This window comes from Sardina pilchardus, chromosome 17, assembly GCF_963854185.1.
Source record: "Sardina pilchardus chromosome 17, fSarPil1.1, whole genome shotgun sequence".
NCBI classification, from domain to species: domain Eukaryota; kingdom Metazoa; phylum Chordata; class Actinopteri; order Clupeiformes; family Clupeidae; genus Sardina; species Sardina pilchardus.
Window position 1 is genome coordinate 29,288,604 of NC_085010.1, and position 15,783 is coordinate 29,304,386.

The 15,783-nt window shown below is 43.4% G+C and overlaps 1 protein-coding gene across 1 annotated transcript; it reads left to right on the top strand.

Annotated features, from left to right (window-relative positions):
* Positions 1–2,180: 2,180 nt before the first annotated feature.
* On the top strand, positions 2,181–15,332 carry syt10 (synaptotagmin X). The gene is made up of 7 exons (XM_062518459.1): positions 2,181–2,328; positions 3,615–4,077; positions 9,077–9,638; positions 12,390–12,510; positions 12,936–13,107; positions 13,786–13,915; positions 15,261–15,332. Exons 1-7 carry the CDS (start codon positions 2,181–2,183, stop codon positions 15,330–15,332), a joined length of 1,668 nt encoding a protein of 555 aa, XP_062374443.1.
* The last annotated feature ends 451 nt before the right edge of the window (positions 15,333–15,783 follow it).

Here is a 15,783-nt window from a genome sequence, read left to right on the forward strand (position 1 = left end):
GGGCACAAGAGCCTCCTGGTCCCCCAAATCAAACAGCAGCAAGTGACACCAACTAGCAACCAACTGCTTACTTGTAGGACCTGGCACATTAAAGCCTTTCAAAGTAAAAATTCTCTCATAGAGCTAAACACTGTTTGCAAACACTGTAGACAAAGAGCTCCCACAAAATGCAAAACATGCATTATAAGTAGTATGCTCACAATGATCAGACTGTAATGATTATTGATCAATGATTATTTCAGTGCCCCAGGCTCCCTGTTATCTCTGTGGAGCAAATGAAAATGTGCTGACATTCATTTGACATTCATCTGGGTTCACTCAGGCTAGCCAAAACCACCATGCAGGTTGCACAACCAACACAACACAACCGGAAATGAAACATTATTAAGTAACGTCCTGATGACAGCAAGGAACAGGTGAGCTCAACACTTATGTGATATGGAGTCTAGACGGACCTGGAACATCATTATGCAAAGACAGAAGTGCACATCTCCGGTTCAGAAAGTAAAAGTTCTGCCAAATATTTGATCCAGCCATTTAATAAACCAGCTCATCCAAATTAGCAGCCAGGTAGATCCAAAATTAGTGATATCACCTGTGTTAAGGTAGAACGAATATATGGCAGGACTTCCTCTGCAGAGTGCCGAAGTAGTACTGATCACTGAACTGTTTGCACAGATTGCAAGAGGCCTGATAATACCAGAGAGAATTAGTTGCAATTGACAATAACCAACAGCCTCATACCTTTAGAAAAAAAAAAAATGTCTCCAGTCAAAATTGAAAGCGCTCTTGTCTCAGCCCTTGATGTAGTCCTCCCATGCTCCCCAGACAAACACCCTCTGAAATGACTGTGTCTCTGCATTTGTTTCTTTACCAATCACACATAAAAGTAAGGCTGTAAACACTGATATGACATCTGGTCTGGAAGCTATTTAGGATTAACGTCTGGTTGTCAAGGAGATTGTCGGTGTCTAGGAGCAGCTGTCATAGCTTTCAATGCACACTATCAGGTTCAGTGAGCTTGGAGAGGACTATGCGTCAAAAAGGGCTACAGTATGTGTACTTTCTCCCTATAAATAAAAAAAAGCTTGAATAATTGAATGATGTGTAGCTGCTTATAATTACATCTAAAGCACTGTAATGCATGATACGTTGTGATATATACTGTAGGTCTGATTTCATGTTGCAGTAGACAAGGTTTGTACTATGGAACCTGAAGGTGTCATTGCAAGATTTTTGTGCATATCCAAAAAACGTGCACTCATTTGACTAAATTGTGGTCTCATTTTCTAGATTGTGCTCTCAATGTAGTAAATTGTGTGTGCATGTTTTACTGAATAATGTGCTCTCATCTTATTTTTTGCAAAATGAGCACACAATTTAGTAAAACGTGCGTATGTTTTAGTAAAACACATATACTAAATTGTGCACAAAATCTAGTGAAATGAGACTATAATTTAGTAAATGAGCGCACATTCTTTGGGTATACAAAATATCTTGCAATGACACTGTGAAAACAGTGGCTCTGTTTAGTTCAAAGATCATCTAGGCATTGATTCTGTCAAAGACTTTTGCTGCCACTTCTGCTTTCAGTGTGTAAGGTGTGAGTGTGTAATGATTGGAAATACAGTTAAACTGCAAGTCATCATCCTACTGAAGGCATATTCATGCTACTAGTACTATTTCAAAATTAAGACATCTTAAAACCTGGTTAATTCAACATCCCTCAATATATTAGTCAAATGCAAAGGCTATGCCTTGATTTTAGCTGTGTATTTTAAAAAACAAACAACGTCATTCTGAGTGTAATGTTAAGTTTACTAAAAAACAAATAGATTTATATGTAAATCCATTCAATTACACAGACTGCTGGTCTTTCTCTCCTCCTTTCGCTTCGCTCTCATAATGGCTCAGGTTCTCAGTTAAGACAACGCACCAGCCCCAGCTCCGATTGGCCAATTGCAGAGTGCCACTAGGCGCTGAAGGTCCTTTGTTCAAACGCACCCACCAGTTACTCCAGCGCTGGATGCTGCCTGTCATTCCAAGCAGGATATGGACGTGGATGCCTCTCCCTCTCTTCTATCCCGGGCACATTGGCTACAGCTGGCCGCTCTCATGCCGTCCCAATGAACCCCCAACCTCACGGCTCGTCTAGCATACAATGGATTAACAGGAAAGACATGAGTATCCGTTCTGAGGACAACATTAGCCTGTGCCAGAGGGCTCTGCAGATAGTTACAGAGCTCTGCCTCGCCGGTCATGTGGACCGCGAGAAATGCGCTGACATATTCCCGTTGGAGAGCACCATACCAGGTAAAGGAAGTGCAGGTAAATTGCATTAAATTACTGTCATCCTTTCCCTCTGACCGGGGCGTTCTTTTACAGGACTGCCTGCTTTACGGAACGATAGCCACTTGAAAAGTCGTCGTAAAACTTGTTCTGAACAACTTTCTCGTGAATTCGTTCAAAGTGTGCGAAACCTCTGTGAAAAGGTTGGCTTTTTGCTGTGAAATCCTCGTCTACTGCTCTGCCTCCCGCGCGCTCTACCCTACCAAATTCGCGCGCAGATGCGTCTTGCCACCTGTGGCTGTCAGGCATTTGGCAACAGGTTGCAGCATCCTGTGCTGCGAGGAGGATTACTTCAACCTATAACTGTAAATAAACTGGGGTGCGTTTCACTTTTCACATAGCATCTTATGTTAGGTGGTGTGAAAGCTTTCGTTTAAAGCTGTAGGCTATTTTTACTGTGTATAAGACGCAGTGACATTTCCGAGATTTTGTAATGAGAGCAATTGCTGAGTCAGCAAATCATAAGATAGTTTTAAATCACTCTTAATGTTTATTCAGTTGTATGCAGCATAATGATTTGAATAAACGTTGTCAGAAAAGTGAAGGATGGGCTATCGTTACTTTCGTTTTGTCGTTGATTGCACAGCACTGTGAATCTCGTCAAGTTTTTAGTACAGATTTTGTCCACAACTTGAACGACCCTAGAGATGGCGGACATTTTTAAAAATATATATAATTTCACGGCTTCATCGTATGAAGCTATTGCGTAACATCCTCGAAATAGTAGAATGTGTTCCCAGCACGTTTCAGAAGACTCGTATTCGTATCGAAATACTTATGCCATTCCAGATCTTTAGACGATTAGTGATTGCCTAATTCAGCTGCTGTTTTTACTCCCATGATATTAAAAGCGAAGGAATCATTATGGAAAAACTAGAAAAGCTTTTGGATGAGATTAACAATTCATTATCAATTCATTAATACTTATTTTATGTAGTGTGTCCAGGAGTGGAATGAATGGCCACCTCTGCTTTGCTGAACAAATTTGTTTTCAGCCTCCCCTTTCTTATGCCTTGCTTCTCTGTTCTTTCCCCCTTCTCTCTCTTTCATGTATGTTTGTCGTGTATGCTGTCTGTTGATGATGGCATTTTCTGTTTCTTGTCCATTCTCTTGTCGGTGGTCTGTCTGTCTCTCCTTTTCTGAATTTGCCTGCGACTGCCATTTCACACATGCAATCTGTCCGCCCTGCTACTCATCCCACCCCAACCCCTTGGTGTGTGTGTCCCCTTCAATTCTCGTCCACGTTCGCCCCCACCTCCCCCCAGACATCTCTGTCAGTCTCCTTGCTGTTGTCGTGGGTTTCTGTGGTCTCGCCCTGTTGGTAGTTTCTCTCTTTGTCTTTTGGAAGCTGTGCTGGCCCATCTGGAGGAGCAAGGCCCTGTCATCCCATGTGGATAACTGTGCCCAGGGTGCCCTCCCTGAAGCGCCTCCGCACATGGCATCCCTGCCTCAGCCTCCCGCCGCCGCCGAGACCAAGGTGGTGCTGGCAGGCAGGCAGCCATCGCCGCAGCCATCGGTGCAGAAGCAGCATGACGAGGACGAGTGGAAGCGGAAAGTTCCGGAAGTGAAGGTCAACGGCCGGAGCTCGGTGAAGCTGCTCGAGGCGGCCATGAAGATCAGTCAGACGTCGCCGGACATCCCAGCGGAGGTGCAGCAGGCTCTGCACGAGCACCTGACCAAGCAGGCTAAGATCCAGAGACAGACCACAGAGCCTACCTCCTCTTCCAGGTACCCCTTTCTCTCCTCTGTCCCTATCTACATGTATCTCAACCCCCACTTCACTCATTCAAGCCCTCTTGCCCATATAACCAACTGTCAAAGGCCATTAGTACATTCTGGACTGTTTTGGTTTGTGTCACTATTTGTACAGTATGTTATAGAGCCCATTACTCTTTCATTTGTAGATGATCATGATGACGAAGTCTGTTAGTATATTTAATTTCTAAGATATATAACAGAACTATATGAGCCATCCAACCATCTGTTTGTGAATAAGCCACTTTGATTTCATCACACATTAGCTGCCCGAGGGAAGAAAATCCTTGTCAGATATGATGAGGATTCCATCGTCATCTACGTCTGGCCATGGTGTGTCTCCTTATAGCCTGCACTGGGATCTGAACTTCCTATAGGAGATGAGGAAACCCACCATATCCAAGCATTCTCATTTCCAAATGATAATATTATCTCTTCTCCTCGTTTATGGAGATTGAATTTGATTTTGATAAGAGTGTTGAGTCTCAGAAAGTGTGTGACACTGTGTGCTATAAGTAGCGCATATTGGAATGCAGATTATTCATTTTTATTACTTTTACTTCAAATTTATAAGAAAACCATCTCTCAAAGCCTGCTGTTTTTTCTGCTTTATACAGAACAATGGTACTGAGAGCTGATAGAAAATGAGTGCTTATGCAACCAGAGATTAACAGATCAATTTGCTCATTAGTCAGAATGTTGCAAAATGAAAATTACTCACAAATGCTTTGGTTTGAGTCTGCATGCTTATGGAAGTGTCTCTCCTAATGACTGGAGGAGAGAGAACAGGAGAAAATGCTTCGGTTTGAGTCAGCATGCTTATGGAAGTGTTTCTCCTAATGACTGGAGGAGAGAGAGCAGCAGGAAGTGTGGACAGTGCAGGGCACTTCAAGACCGGTTGCCATTGCTACTTGTTGGTAGGGTGACAGCACACCTCCTTGCCCGGGCACTTCGGAGCCCTGCAATCAGGCGTGGCCCCGCCCCCTTCACTAGGGGGGCATGTGAGTCACGCTACCATGGCGATGGCTGTAAACGACCCCGGCAATTAAACAATCAACTCCTCTTCTCCTTTGTCTCTGGTGCCACTGCTTTTAAAAGCGATTGTGCACCCAGCTGCAATTAGTCCGGCCTCATTGTGGAGCGGGCGAGGGGCTGGTGGAGGGTGAGGGGGTGAGCGGAGCGGAGCGGACCCTGCTGATGCCACATGTGGCAGCTGCGCTCCATCTCCTGCGGGCCGCCTGCTCCGACTGACTGACTGGCTGCTGCTGTGGTGTCATTAGCACTTTGACCGTTTCAACGAATGAGGAGTCGAGATAAATTACACAGCGCGGCCGTGGAGGGACTTGAAAAGGGCGCACGACACGTGGCTGCTAAAGGTCAGATCTAAAGAGCGGTTTGACTGGCTGTAGTGACTGCCCTCCTGCTGCTGTACAGACGAGGTGGTTGTGTCTGTTTTTCAATAGTCTGGCTTACTCATCCAACTTCATTCATGAGAAATGATAGTTGGTATTTATGTACAGTATATGCGAGTCTTACATCGTGCCTTTTTCAAACCTTTGGAATCAGTCTGTCTTTCTTTAGGACGAGTTGAAACATGATTCATCATTCAGTTAATCAGTGTTGCCTAGTGACGGGGTTGTCTCACACCACTCCGTCTAGCATGTTTTGGGGGTTTTTTTGCTCCGTTTTTTGTAATTTTCATAATTTTATGTAGTGTTTGGTTCTATTTTTGTGTTTATTCAAAGTTAAAGTTATAGACATTGTTTTTTTAATACTGTCTTAGCTAAGTCTTGGATAGCTCTTTGATAGAGCCATCTACAGTATTTGCCGACTGCAATTCCAGCATCTGGTCAGAGATATTGGAGATATTGGTAAGGATGCTGTAGGCCTACTCTGTGGGAGGTCTGCCGTACCATAAGTCCACCAAGCTTACCCAACATTGAGTCGCCACGCTATTGCTAACTGCCCAGTGTCTGGATTGAGTGGTTGCTCATGAACTATGGACAGGTAACAAACCATGAGAGATCTGGCACTGTTGGAGGTCCACTGAGCTGCTGATCTGCAAGTTGAATGTGCACCATCTGCTCAGAAAGACCACTCCACTTCAGACTGATTCGTGTTCCCAGGGCTCTCCAGGCAGCCAGCACGGCTATGGGGTTGGTCTGTACAATGACACCATGCTAAGCGCTGTTTACACCAGTCACCATCATTGTCCAGGGACATTTCAGCTGTTTAACCAATGAACTAATTTAACTAATGTCATGTCTTACCTTGTCAAGCGCTTTGTGTAACACACTGCAAAACTGCACTATATAGATTAACACTTACTTACTTGAGTACCTGTGTAGCCTACTTACTAGCTTACTAATTTTAGTTCACATCTCCTGGACAGTCATCTCCCTGTTTGACATGTTGGATATCTTGTCAGCCCTGAAAAGCTTGTTTTCATTTGTGCGGGACAAGCGCGTGAGGTGAGCGGAATACTATTCTCGGTGTGAGCAGCCTACACTATGAGCTGGCTCTGCAGAGGCAGTGGCTGTGGGTTGGCAGGATTGCCAGTGAGCAGTAAGGTGGTAGACGTCCGGTCCGAGCATGTGCGTGGACCTGAGGAAGCCTGCCCTGATTAGAAAGAGCATTTGTGTATGGATTGCCGCTGTCATGTCTTTGAATTACTGCGGGTTGTGACGGCAATTTGTTGGTCTGCTCTGAGTAAGCGTTCGCGGCTGCAGTGATGGGGTAATTAGGATCATGGCCTACAAATATTGTGGGAGTGATTTTGCTGCTGCCTTTCCTACCAACCAGTCTTGCAGTCAGAGCACTCCTCTCTCTGGTCACACTCACTTGACTCTTTGGCATTTTTGTTGCTGTTGTTGTTGTTGTTGTTGTTGTTTTGTTGAGTTGTTTGCTTGTTTTTTATTTTTTAGTTTTTTCTTAATTCGCCTGCAAAAAAAAATTCCTCAAATTGCCAAGAATAATGAACACAAAACATGATGCCACTTTTGAAAAGCTGGCGAAGCAAAATTCCAAATGCTAACTGTCTACAAAATATCACGTCTGTCTGATGGGGCATGTAATGGTGAGGGAGTTAATGGGCCACCAGTGTGAATTATAATGATTTTATGGCTTTTTGTTTTATATTGAGCTTTAATTGGGAGCAAAGACAGTTTAATTACTGGCACATTAGGTGTACTGATGTGGGCAATGAAAATGGGAAACAGCAAGTGATTCAGGAATTCAGCAGGGTTTTTTTTTTTTTACGATTGGCAGTGGGAGGGGAGATTAACTATGGAACAGCAACAGATCAATTCTGTTTGCATCGATTCCGCTGCACCGCTAGATTGACTACCGCTGCTCACATGGAGGTCAAAAATCTCTGCTTAATCCTCAATCGGAAGATATTTTTATAGCACTGCTAAGACGATAACAGAATGTCTACTGAACCAGTAACCCAGGGTAATTCCTTCAAGTAGAGGAAGATGTTTGCACAGACAGAGACACTTTATGCATAAACATTTGTCCTTTAGGCAGGGCAAGAGGCTAAAAAAGCTGGAGATTTTAAGCCTTAGCTGACAGGCATTAAAACATATGAATAATATTTAAAGATCTTAAAACTTGCACGTGTGGGGACGAGCTGAGGTGTCACGGTGGGTGTTTCCTGACACGTCCCCCTGAGATATCTTAATCCACCATACAAGTGTGCCCTCCAGCTCACCCACTGTAAGCCTTTTAACGTCATTATGATTTCTAACATATAAACAGCTTATAGCTCTACCAGGATACATTAGAGGTACTACAGGCCATACTGTGGCAGTAGTAAGTTTCACTTACGCTATTAGCCAGGTGGAATTCTTTAAGAACGTGTTCAGGGTCCGGGTTTAAATGAGGCAAATTAGCCTGCGCCTTTAAACTACTAGACCAACTGTCTCGTATAAAGATTTTATATGTATTTATATGTATTTTGCAATTTGATTGGTAGAAGTATGCACATCAAATGAGCTGCATTTCTTTTGAGTGTAGTGACAGTACACAAAAGCTTTTCCCAAATTTAACTTGTAAAAGTGTACAGATTGTTTGAAAGATACATTTCTTAGCTGCTGTGTAGTGCAATGTAATGTACTGTAGGCTAATGATATGAATTGAACAGGCAGTCAAAGGTGGGGAGTGAGAGGACTGTACAAACTAATCCTCTAGTCTTACAGGAAAGATTGTTGCCCAGAGCCAATGCATGCAATGGGGGCAATTGGATGACAATACTTTGTTTTCACATTTATTTATTTTTTTACGTTAAACTTTAGACTGACCATACCTGAAAGGCTACTCGGCAGTGTTATGCAATTCATTTGAACATAGGCTACCTTTCACATATAAAATGTTCTGAGTGTAAAATCATTGCATAACATACAAAAACATTTTTTGTTTGGTTCAGTATTATGAATTTATAACCATAATGGTTTTCATTTTATTTTATTATTTTGTTCAATTACATTGTTGCCGTGGATTTATCATTTGTACAATGAAGAATGCTGTCAGATTGTTGTGATCTTCTTCTTGGGAATAGGTGCTAGTTGCTAGGAGACACCAAGGAGAAGTAAAGAGCCATGTTCTGCTCAAAGGATGGAAGTCATTATCAGCTGTGGGAAATGGGCTGAGAAACTGTGATCCAGTCATAGCTGTGGTTTGTCTGAATGACACATGGCACAGGGCTGTCTGTGGGCCCACTCTGTTGGCAAGGTCAAACTAGTGCTGAGTCAAGTCAGTCAACTGACTGTATTTTATCCTATGAAGTGAGAGGCTTCTTGTCAGTTATTTTGCTATTGAATTTGCTACTGAATTGTTTGTGAGGTCAGTACCTTATACTGTATGGTGGCTAAATGACGCATGATCTTATGTTTTAGCCCACATATTTGTAAGCTCATTGTAGGCAATTGCATTATCAGTCGCTGAGAAATTAACTTCCTCTTCCGTCTGACAGGCACAATTCCTTCCGCCGTCATCTACCACGACAAATGAATGTGACGAGTGTTGACTTTAGTATGGACACTCTGCCCATGCGGCAGTCCTCAACCACAAGCATTGGCCGGATAAAGCCTGAGCTTTACAAGCAGAAGTCTGTGGACTCGGAAGAGGGCAACACGGTGCCAGTGGAGACCTGCGGCAAGTTGAGCTTTGCCCTGCGCTACGACTACGAAGAACAGGCCTTGGAGGTGCGCATCCTTAAAGCCTTGGAGTTACCAGCAAAGGACTTCACGGGAACCTCGGACCCATACGTGAAGATCTACCTGCTGCCCGAGCGCAAGAAGAAGTTTCAGACCCGCGTCCACCGCAAGAATCTGAACCCCGTGTTCGACGAGGCCTTCCGTTTCCCAGTCGAGTACGACCAGCTGTGCAACCGAAAGCTCCACTTTAGCGTGTATGACTTTGACCGTTTCACCAGTCACGACATGATTGGGGAAGTGGTGGTGGACAACCTCTTTGAGCTGTCTGACCTCTCCAGGGAGGCAGTCGTCTGGAAGGACATTCTTGCTGCCACTACAGTAAGTGTGACGAGACATGTTTATTTGTGTTAGTGTAAGAGTGTGTGTGTGTGTGTGTGTGTGTGTGTGTGTGTGTGTGTGTGTGTGTGTGTGTGTGTGTGTCTGGATTCCTTGAGCATCACCACATGAAACCTTCAGCTCTGTGTGTTTGAATCACTCTGTTGGTTGTGTTTGTTTTCTTTTTTCCCTTCCTAAAGTCAAAAAGCACCTCTCAGGTACTCAGAGCTCACAAGTAAGATAAATCGCACAAGCGCCCAAACTCTTTAAAGGGCCCACCTGCGGGGCTCCACTGAGGTGTATAATCCTCTCACTAGTTGCGAGGGAGGGAGTGTGTGACTCACCCTGTAGAGTATCGACGCACCCACACACCTTTCCAAAATATGCATCAGTGAGGCTGCGGTGCCAAAAAAAGGCTGAAGGGCTCAAGCATAGTGCATCCCACATTTATCCAAAACTGAATGGAGAATTTTGTGCGTCAGAAAAATGCCACCTGCAACAAATTGTGATGAATTCCTCACCTCTCGGTTACACCACTGCCTCATTTGTAGTCATATTGCTCTTTAGAAGAGTTTATATAACAACTTCATTTTAATATATTCCAGATCTAAAAAGTATTTTGTGCAAACCACCTAATAAATGAACTGCTCTTGTTTTGTCTGTTTCATCTTTAGGGTGTGTTAAGTATGTTTCTTTATTTTGATTTATAGTGAGCTTGAACAACTGTCTGTTATGCTTTGTCTGTGGTGAGTGACTGGAACATACAGACTCTACAAAGTTCATCTGACACTTATGTTGTCACCAAAGGCTGTCATTGTTATCATGTGTCTGTCTGTGCTGGTGTGTGCCATCTCGTTGTATGTTTAGCTCGCTATTGTTATGGTGATGGCTGGGATGTATTTGGTTCCTTTCATCTTGTTCATGTGTCACTTGTGTCTGGGACTTTGTTGCTTGAGGCCTTTTTGACTACTTTGAGTTTGAGTTGTATTGGTTTTCTGGCTGTGAGCTGAACTTCAAGTCTAATTGAGGTGAACCAGTGAGACATTGAGCTTATGCTGTAATTTTCAACACTGCTCTAATGCATTCAGAATGCATTCGTGTCGTATTCCTACAGCTTTAAATGCCTAGTCTATTCAGTGTTGAGATAAAAAAAAAGACATCACAGACTTACTGAAAATGAAAATAGTGTCGTTACAGATGTCTTCAGTCATACTATTTTACCAGTCATACTTTACAACCATATTTTCTGTAAACATATAAGGTGCAAGGCGCTGTGTGATCCTGGCGTTAGATGTTTATCCCAGCTGTTGTTAGTCTCAAACTGCTTAATCACACTCCCCAAAATAAGTCTAATGGCTTCAGTTGATTATAGTCTAGCACAGCCATGCACGTCCAGCTGTGTCCTCCGCACAACCCTGCACTTATGCGTTACGTGGGGTTATTTTTACTCAGAAGGCCCAGTGTTGCCTCACGTCGCCTCACATCCTTCAGCCAGTGCGATTTCAGCATGAATAGTAGCAAGATGGAGGGAAAAAAAGAAGAAGAAATCTTTGGCTTGCCCCATCTGGTTAGGACTATTTTGAGGTGGGGGCTTGTGAGCATGCCCTTGGCACCGTGAGTCACAGGTTCATGCCAAGGCTGAGACGAGCGTTGACATGTGGAGAAGACTTGGGGTGGATTGCAGGGGATGGGTCGGTAGGAAGTGGGAAGCATTTTTTTTGCTGTTGTGTTGTTAGAAGAGGTGTCCGTCTAAAGCCAGTATCGATCATGCCTGAGACAGAGTAGAATTCATAAATGTTAATGTGAAAGTGAATTCCCAGACTCATACCAAACAAAGATTAGTGTTGTTCAGTATTGCCTTCAGTGCACAGATCAAGTATATTCCCACCTTACATAACTGATTAAACAACCCAAGACATCTAGCGTGTTATTTGATTTAGGAAGGACAAACTTACAGTCTGTTATTACCAACACCTAATCAATATTGGTTTAAGCATTATGAACAAACTGGCTCTGAATCAACTGGTGCTCTGTGCTCTGTTCTGCCAGTAATATCAATCATACTGTGCACTGACTGAGTGCTCCTGACAATTCATTTTTATTTACCTGCACTAATGTTCAGTGTTTTCTTTGAGTTGAATTACCCCCCCCCCCCCCCCCCCCCTCTCTCTCTCTCTCTCTTTCGCTCCCTCTGTGTGTGTGTGTGTGTGTGTGTGTGTGTGTGTGTGTGTGTGTGTGTGTGTGTGTGAGTGTGTATGTAAGTAGCAACCATATTACATAACTCGCTGACATCATTGTAAATACAGGGACATGGATGGATCAATATTTCCCTGATATTCTATCACCTCCTTAACCAGACAGAAAATGTTGCCTATCAGCAGCAGGCGAATGCAGACTAACGTTAAGAGTAAATTAACAAAATACAATATTTTATTGTGGATCAGTTATGGGTGTTTGCCAGTTCACTTCCCCCGCATCAGTGATACTGTACCTGAACATGACGCCACTGTGTGTGTGTGTGTGTGTGTGTGTGTGTGTGTGTGTGTGTGTGTGTGTGTCAACTGCACTGCATCAGTGATACTGTACCTGAACATGACACCACTGTGTGTGTGTGTGTCACTGGCAGAATAAAAAAAACACCTGTTTGATTTTCTCTCCTCAAGATCTATAGCAAAGAGTACAAACCTTTCTCTGCAGACAGCTCTTTACACCGCAAGTGCAGATCTGTTTCCAATAACCTTTATGTGTTTGCAGGAGAGCGTTGACCTGGGAGAGATTATGTTCTCTCTCTGCTACCTACCCACAGCTGGCAGAGTCACCCTTACCGTCATCAAGTGCCGGAACCTGAAAGCCATGGACATTACTGGCTCCTCGGGTGAATATATTGCACCATAAACTTATAATGGCATTGTAATTATGGAATGTCTTTGCCTAATGGCTGGACAGACACTTAATTGCCATACCAGCAAAGAATCTCTACTGAGAATTATGTTTTAAAATGCATCGAATTTCATTTTGCGAATGCAATTGGGCGGCTGTTCCAAGATGCCACTGTACTGTAGCTCTATAGAGACATGGATGGTGAAATCATATGGCTGCATCTTTGCAGAGGTCCCTTTGCATCATTGCGCATAGAGGACAATAACCATGTGCTCCAAGATGTCCTATATTAGTGGCATTCATTCTGGTTGCACAGGTGCTGTCTTCTTTATGAGATACAGTATATCCATTTGATATCCTGGTGGTATATCATACTGTTGTCGTCAATATTTTCACTTGCTATGATTGGTTGATCTGCAGACCCTTATGTGAAAGTGTCCCTCATATGTGATGGCCGAAGGCTAAAGAAGAGGAAGACCACAACCAAGAAGAGCACCCTCAATCCAGTGTACAATGAAGCCATCATCTTTGACATCCCCCCAGAAAATGTGGAGCAAGTCAGCTTGTCCATCATGGTGATGGATTATGACCGGTGAGTCCTTTGGCCTTGGTTTTAGAGAGAAGATATATTGACAGAGGCAGGCGTCAGGTCTGGCAAAAATGGCATAACACTAAAAGCTGCTCGTGATTGATATGATGCAAACAGCTTGGCGAATATCCTACCACTTGTCAATCATGGCAGATACTCATCTTCAGTTGTTGTGCTTCACATCACAGACAGAGGTTTTTACACTCACTCTAAGAACATGTTCATAAATGCGCTAACACCAAGACAAGTCCTTGGAGTGAGGTCACAGTGAAAAGTTATAATCCTTAGCTATTCATACTTGATTGAGCGTGCTCATTTAGAGTTGATGCTGAGATTTTGTTGTTGTACTTTCCTCTCAACTCCTATGCAAAAGTCAGTTCATCTTGGCCACTTATGCAAATGTTTTTGAAGGGCCCCATAATTGGCTGCAGTTAGCAGCTTGGCATAATTATTTAATCACGTATTGAAAAAAAAAAGTGCATAGTGGATGATTTGGTATTATATGCACTTAGTCTGACTTTGTGAGGGTTGTCATTTTCTCTTAGCCTTTTTCCTTCCATTAACGCCCTTGTCCTTCAATTTATTCGCACAACAAAGTGCATCGGGGTGATCACAATTTTGTGCAGACACTTGAAATCGATCCCTTCTCAGAGGCGCATCCTGTGTTGCCTCTCTGAACAGAGTGGGCCACAACGAAGTGATCGGCGTGTGCCGAACGGGGCCTGACGGAGAGGGTCTGGGCCGCGACCACTGGAACGAAATGCTCGCTTACCCACGCAAGCCCATCACACACTGGCATGCGCTGGGAGAGGTACCGGAGAGTTCCTTTTTCCTGAAAGTAAGGGGAGGTATATACACAAATCACAGAGGTGTTCCAGGGCTCTCACCGTGCTTTGCTGCAAAGACGCATTGATTGGTGACACCTGCTACTCCACCTGCCAGCACTTTCACAGTCGACTGAAGGCAATCAACGGGAAATCCTGTTAAAGCCATTGAACAAATAGCCTTTTCATATTTTTGTGAGTATGAAAGGGCGAACAGTCAGGTAAAATAGGAGAAGAATAACAGGGAAAAAGTGAAGAAAATAAGTGTTTTGTGAGCAGCTAAACATTTCTTGAGTGTTTAGGGACAAGAAAGGTTTAGTTTAGTAAGAATGTACCGATTGTACTGTATGCCGGTTACACCAATATCAGTGGCATGCTGTAATTACTGAAAATGCTTTTGCATACAGTACATACAGTAAGAAATGCATGTACTGCATACGTAAGTATATATTCCACACAAGACAGACATACTGTAATATGTATGTAATCATAGTAATGATGCCATAGCAAGCAACCACTTAAATACAAAGCAGGACTGAAAAGGAAGCCGTTTTGCAGCCAAACAGAGAGAACTGGAAAATCCCCTGACGATTTGAATGACAAAGTGGTGCTGCATGATCACATGCAGAGATTTTGTTGGTGCCAAACAAACCAGCCACTGAGAAATTGTGAGTATGAGATCACATAAGACCCTTCTTTGGGCTGTATTCTGCATTTGAACAGAAAGAGGAACCGTTTTCCCAAAAGATTCTGTCATTTCTAAATCAAATTCCAATTTCCAATTGGTATGAACACAAAAGATGAGATGAATCCCCATCAAAGATGTGCACCACGATATCACTGTGACTTGCATGCAAAATAGGGCCAGAGTTTTAGCAAGGGACTCTGCTGCCAGCATTCCATGCATCACATGGAATTGCACTACTACAGTAATGCCTGATCAAATCAATATACTGATAGATAATCGATGTACATACTGTATACTGTACCGTAATTTCCTGACTATTAGCCGCAGCTTATACATTGATTTTGAAAAAAATGAGGTATGAGGTTTAATACAGGGGGCAGTTAATATGGTGTTAATATGATTTTGTTTCTTTTAACTGGCATAAAACACTGTCCTATGGATTATACGCAATGCGGCTTATATGCGGGAAATTAGTGTAGATGAATACACAGTAGAGTATGTTGAACTGTCTGTGGCTATGCTCTATTTGAACATATTTAGACACCTGGGATGGGAAGCGGGCAGATACTGTAGCCTGGCAAACTGTCTTTCTAAATGAACATGGTTTTAACTATGTTTTGTTTTGGTCTTTTTTGGTCTTCCAGTGGCCAGGACGAGCGACGAGCTTTGAAAGTCAGGGCTCCTGCCCTTCTCCCAAGCCTCCTCTAACTCCATAACCTGTCTGACGTAATCACTGAGATCACCCAACCGGGGGGGGTTTGTATTCAGCACTTATTTGCTACAGTATGTCCTCGAATCTAGTTTGTGACTCACCCTTCCGCCTATGATGAAGACGCCGCTCGATTTCTCACCGTTCTCAGAAATCACGCTTTCATTTGTCCAGATGAGTCATGACACATACGGCTTTATCCACCTTACTCAGTCCTGGCCGTTCTCAGAGGTTCATCGTTCCTGTTTTTGTCTTCTGACTTCCCTTTGACGCAATCACTTACACTGCATGAGTCAGAGGTGAGCCATGACACGGGTGGGCTACCAGCTCATCAAAGCAAAGTGCAGTCTCAAGGAAACAGACACACGTCACTTAACGCATACACACGTCACAGTATAAGTTAAGTCAAACTCGTAAAAACCCTGAGGCCCACTGGGAAATTATGATTCAAATGTGAT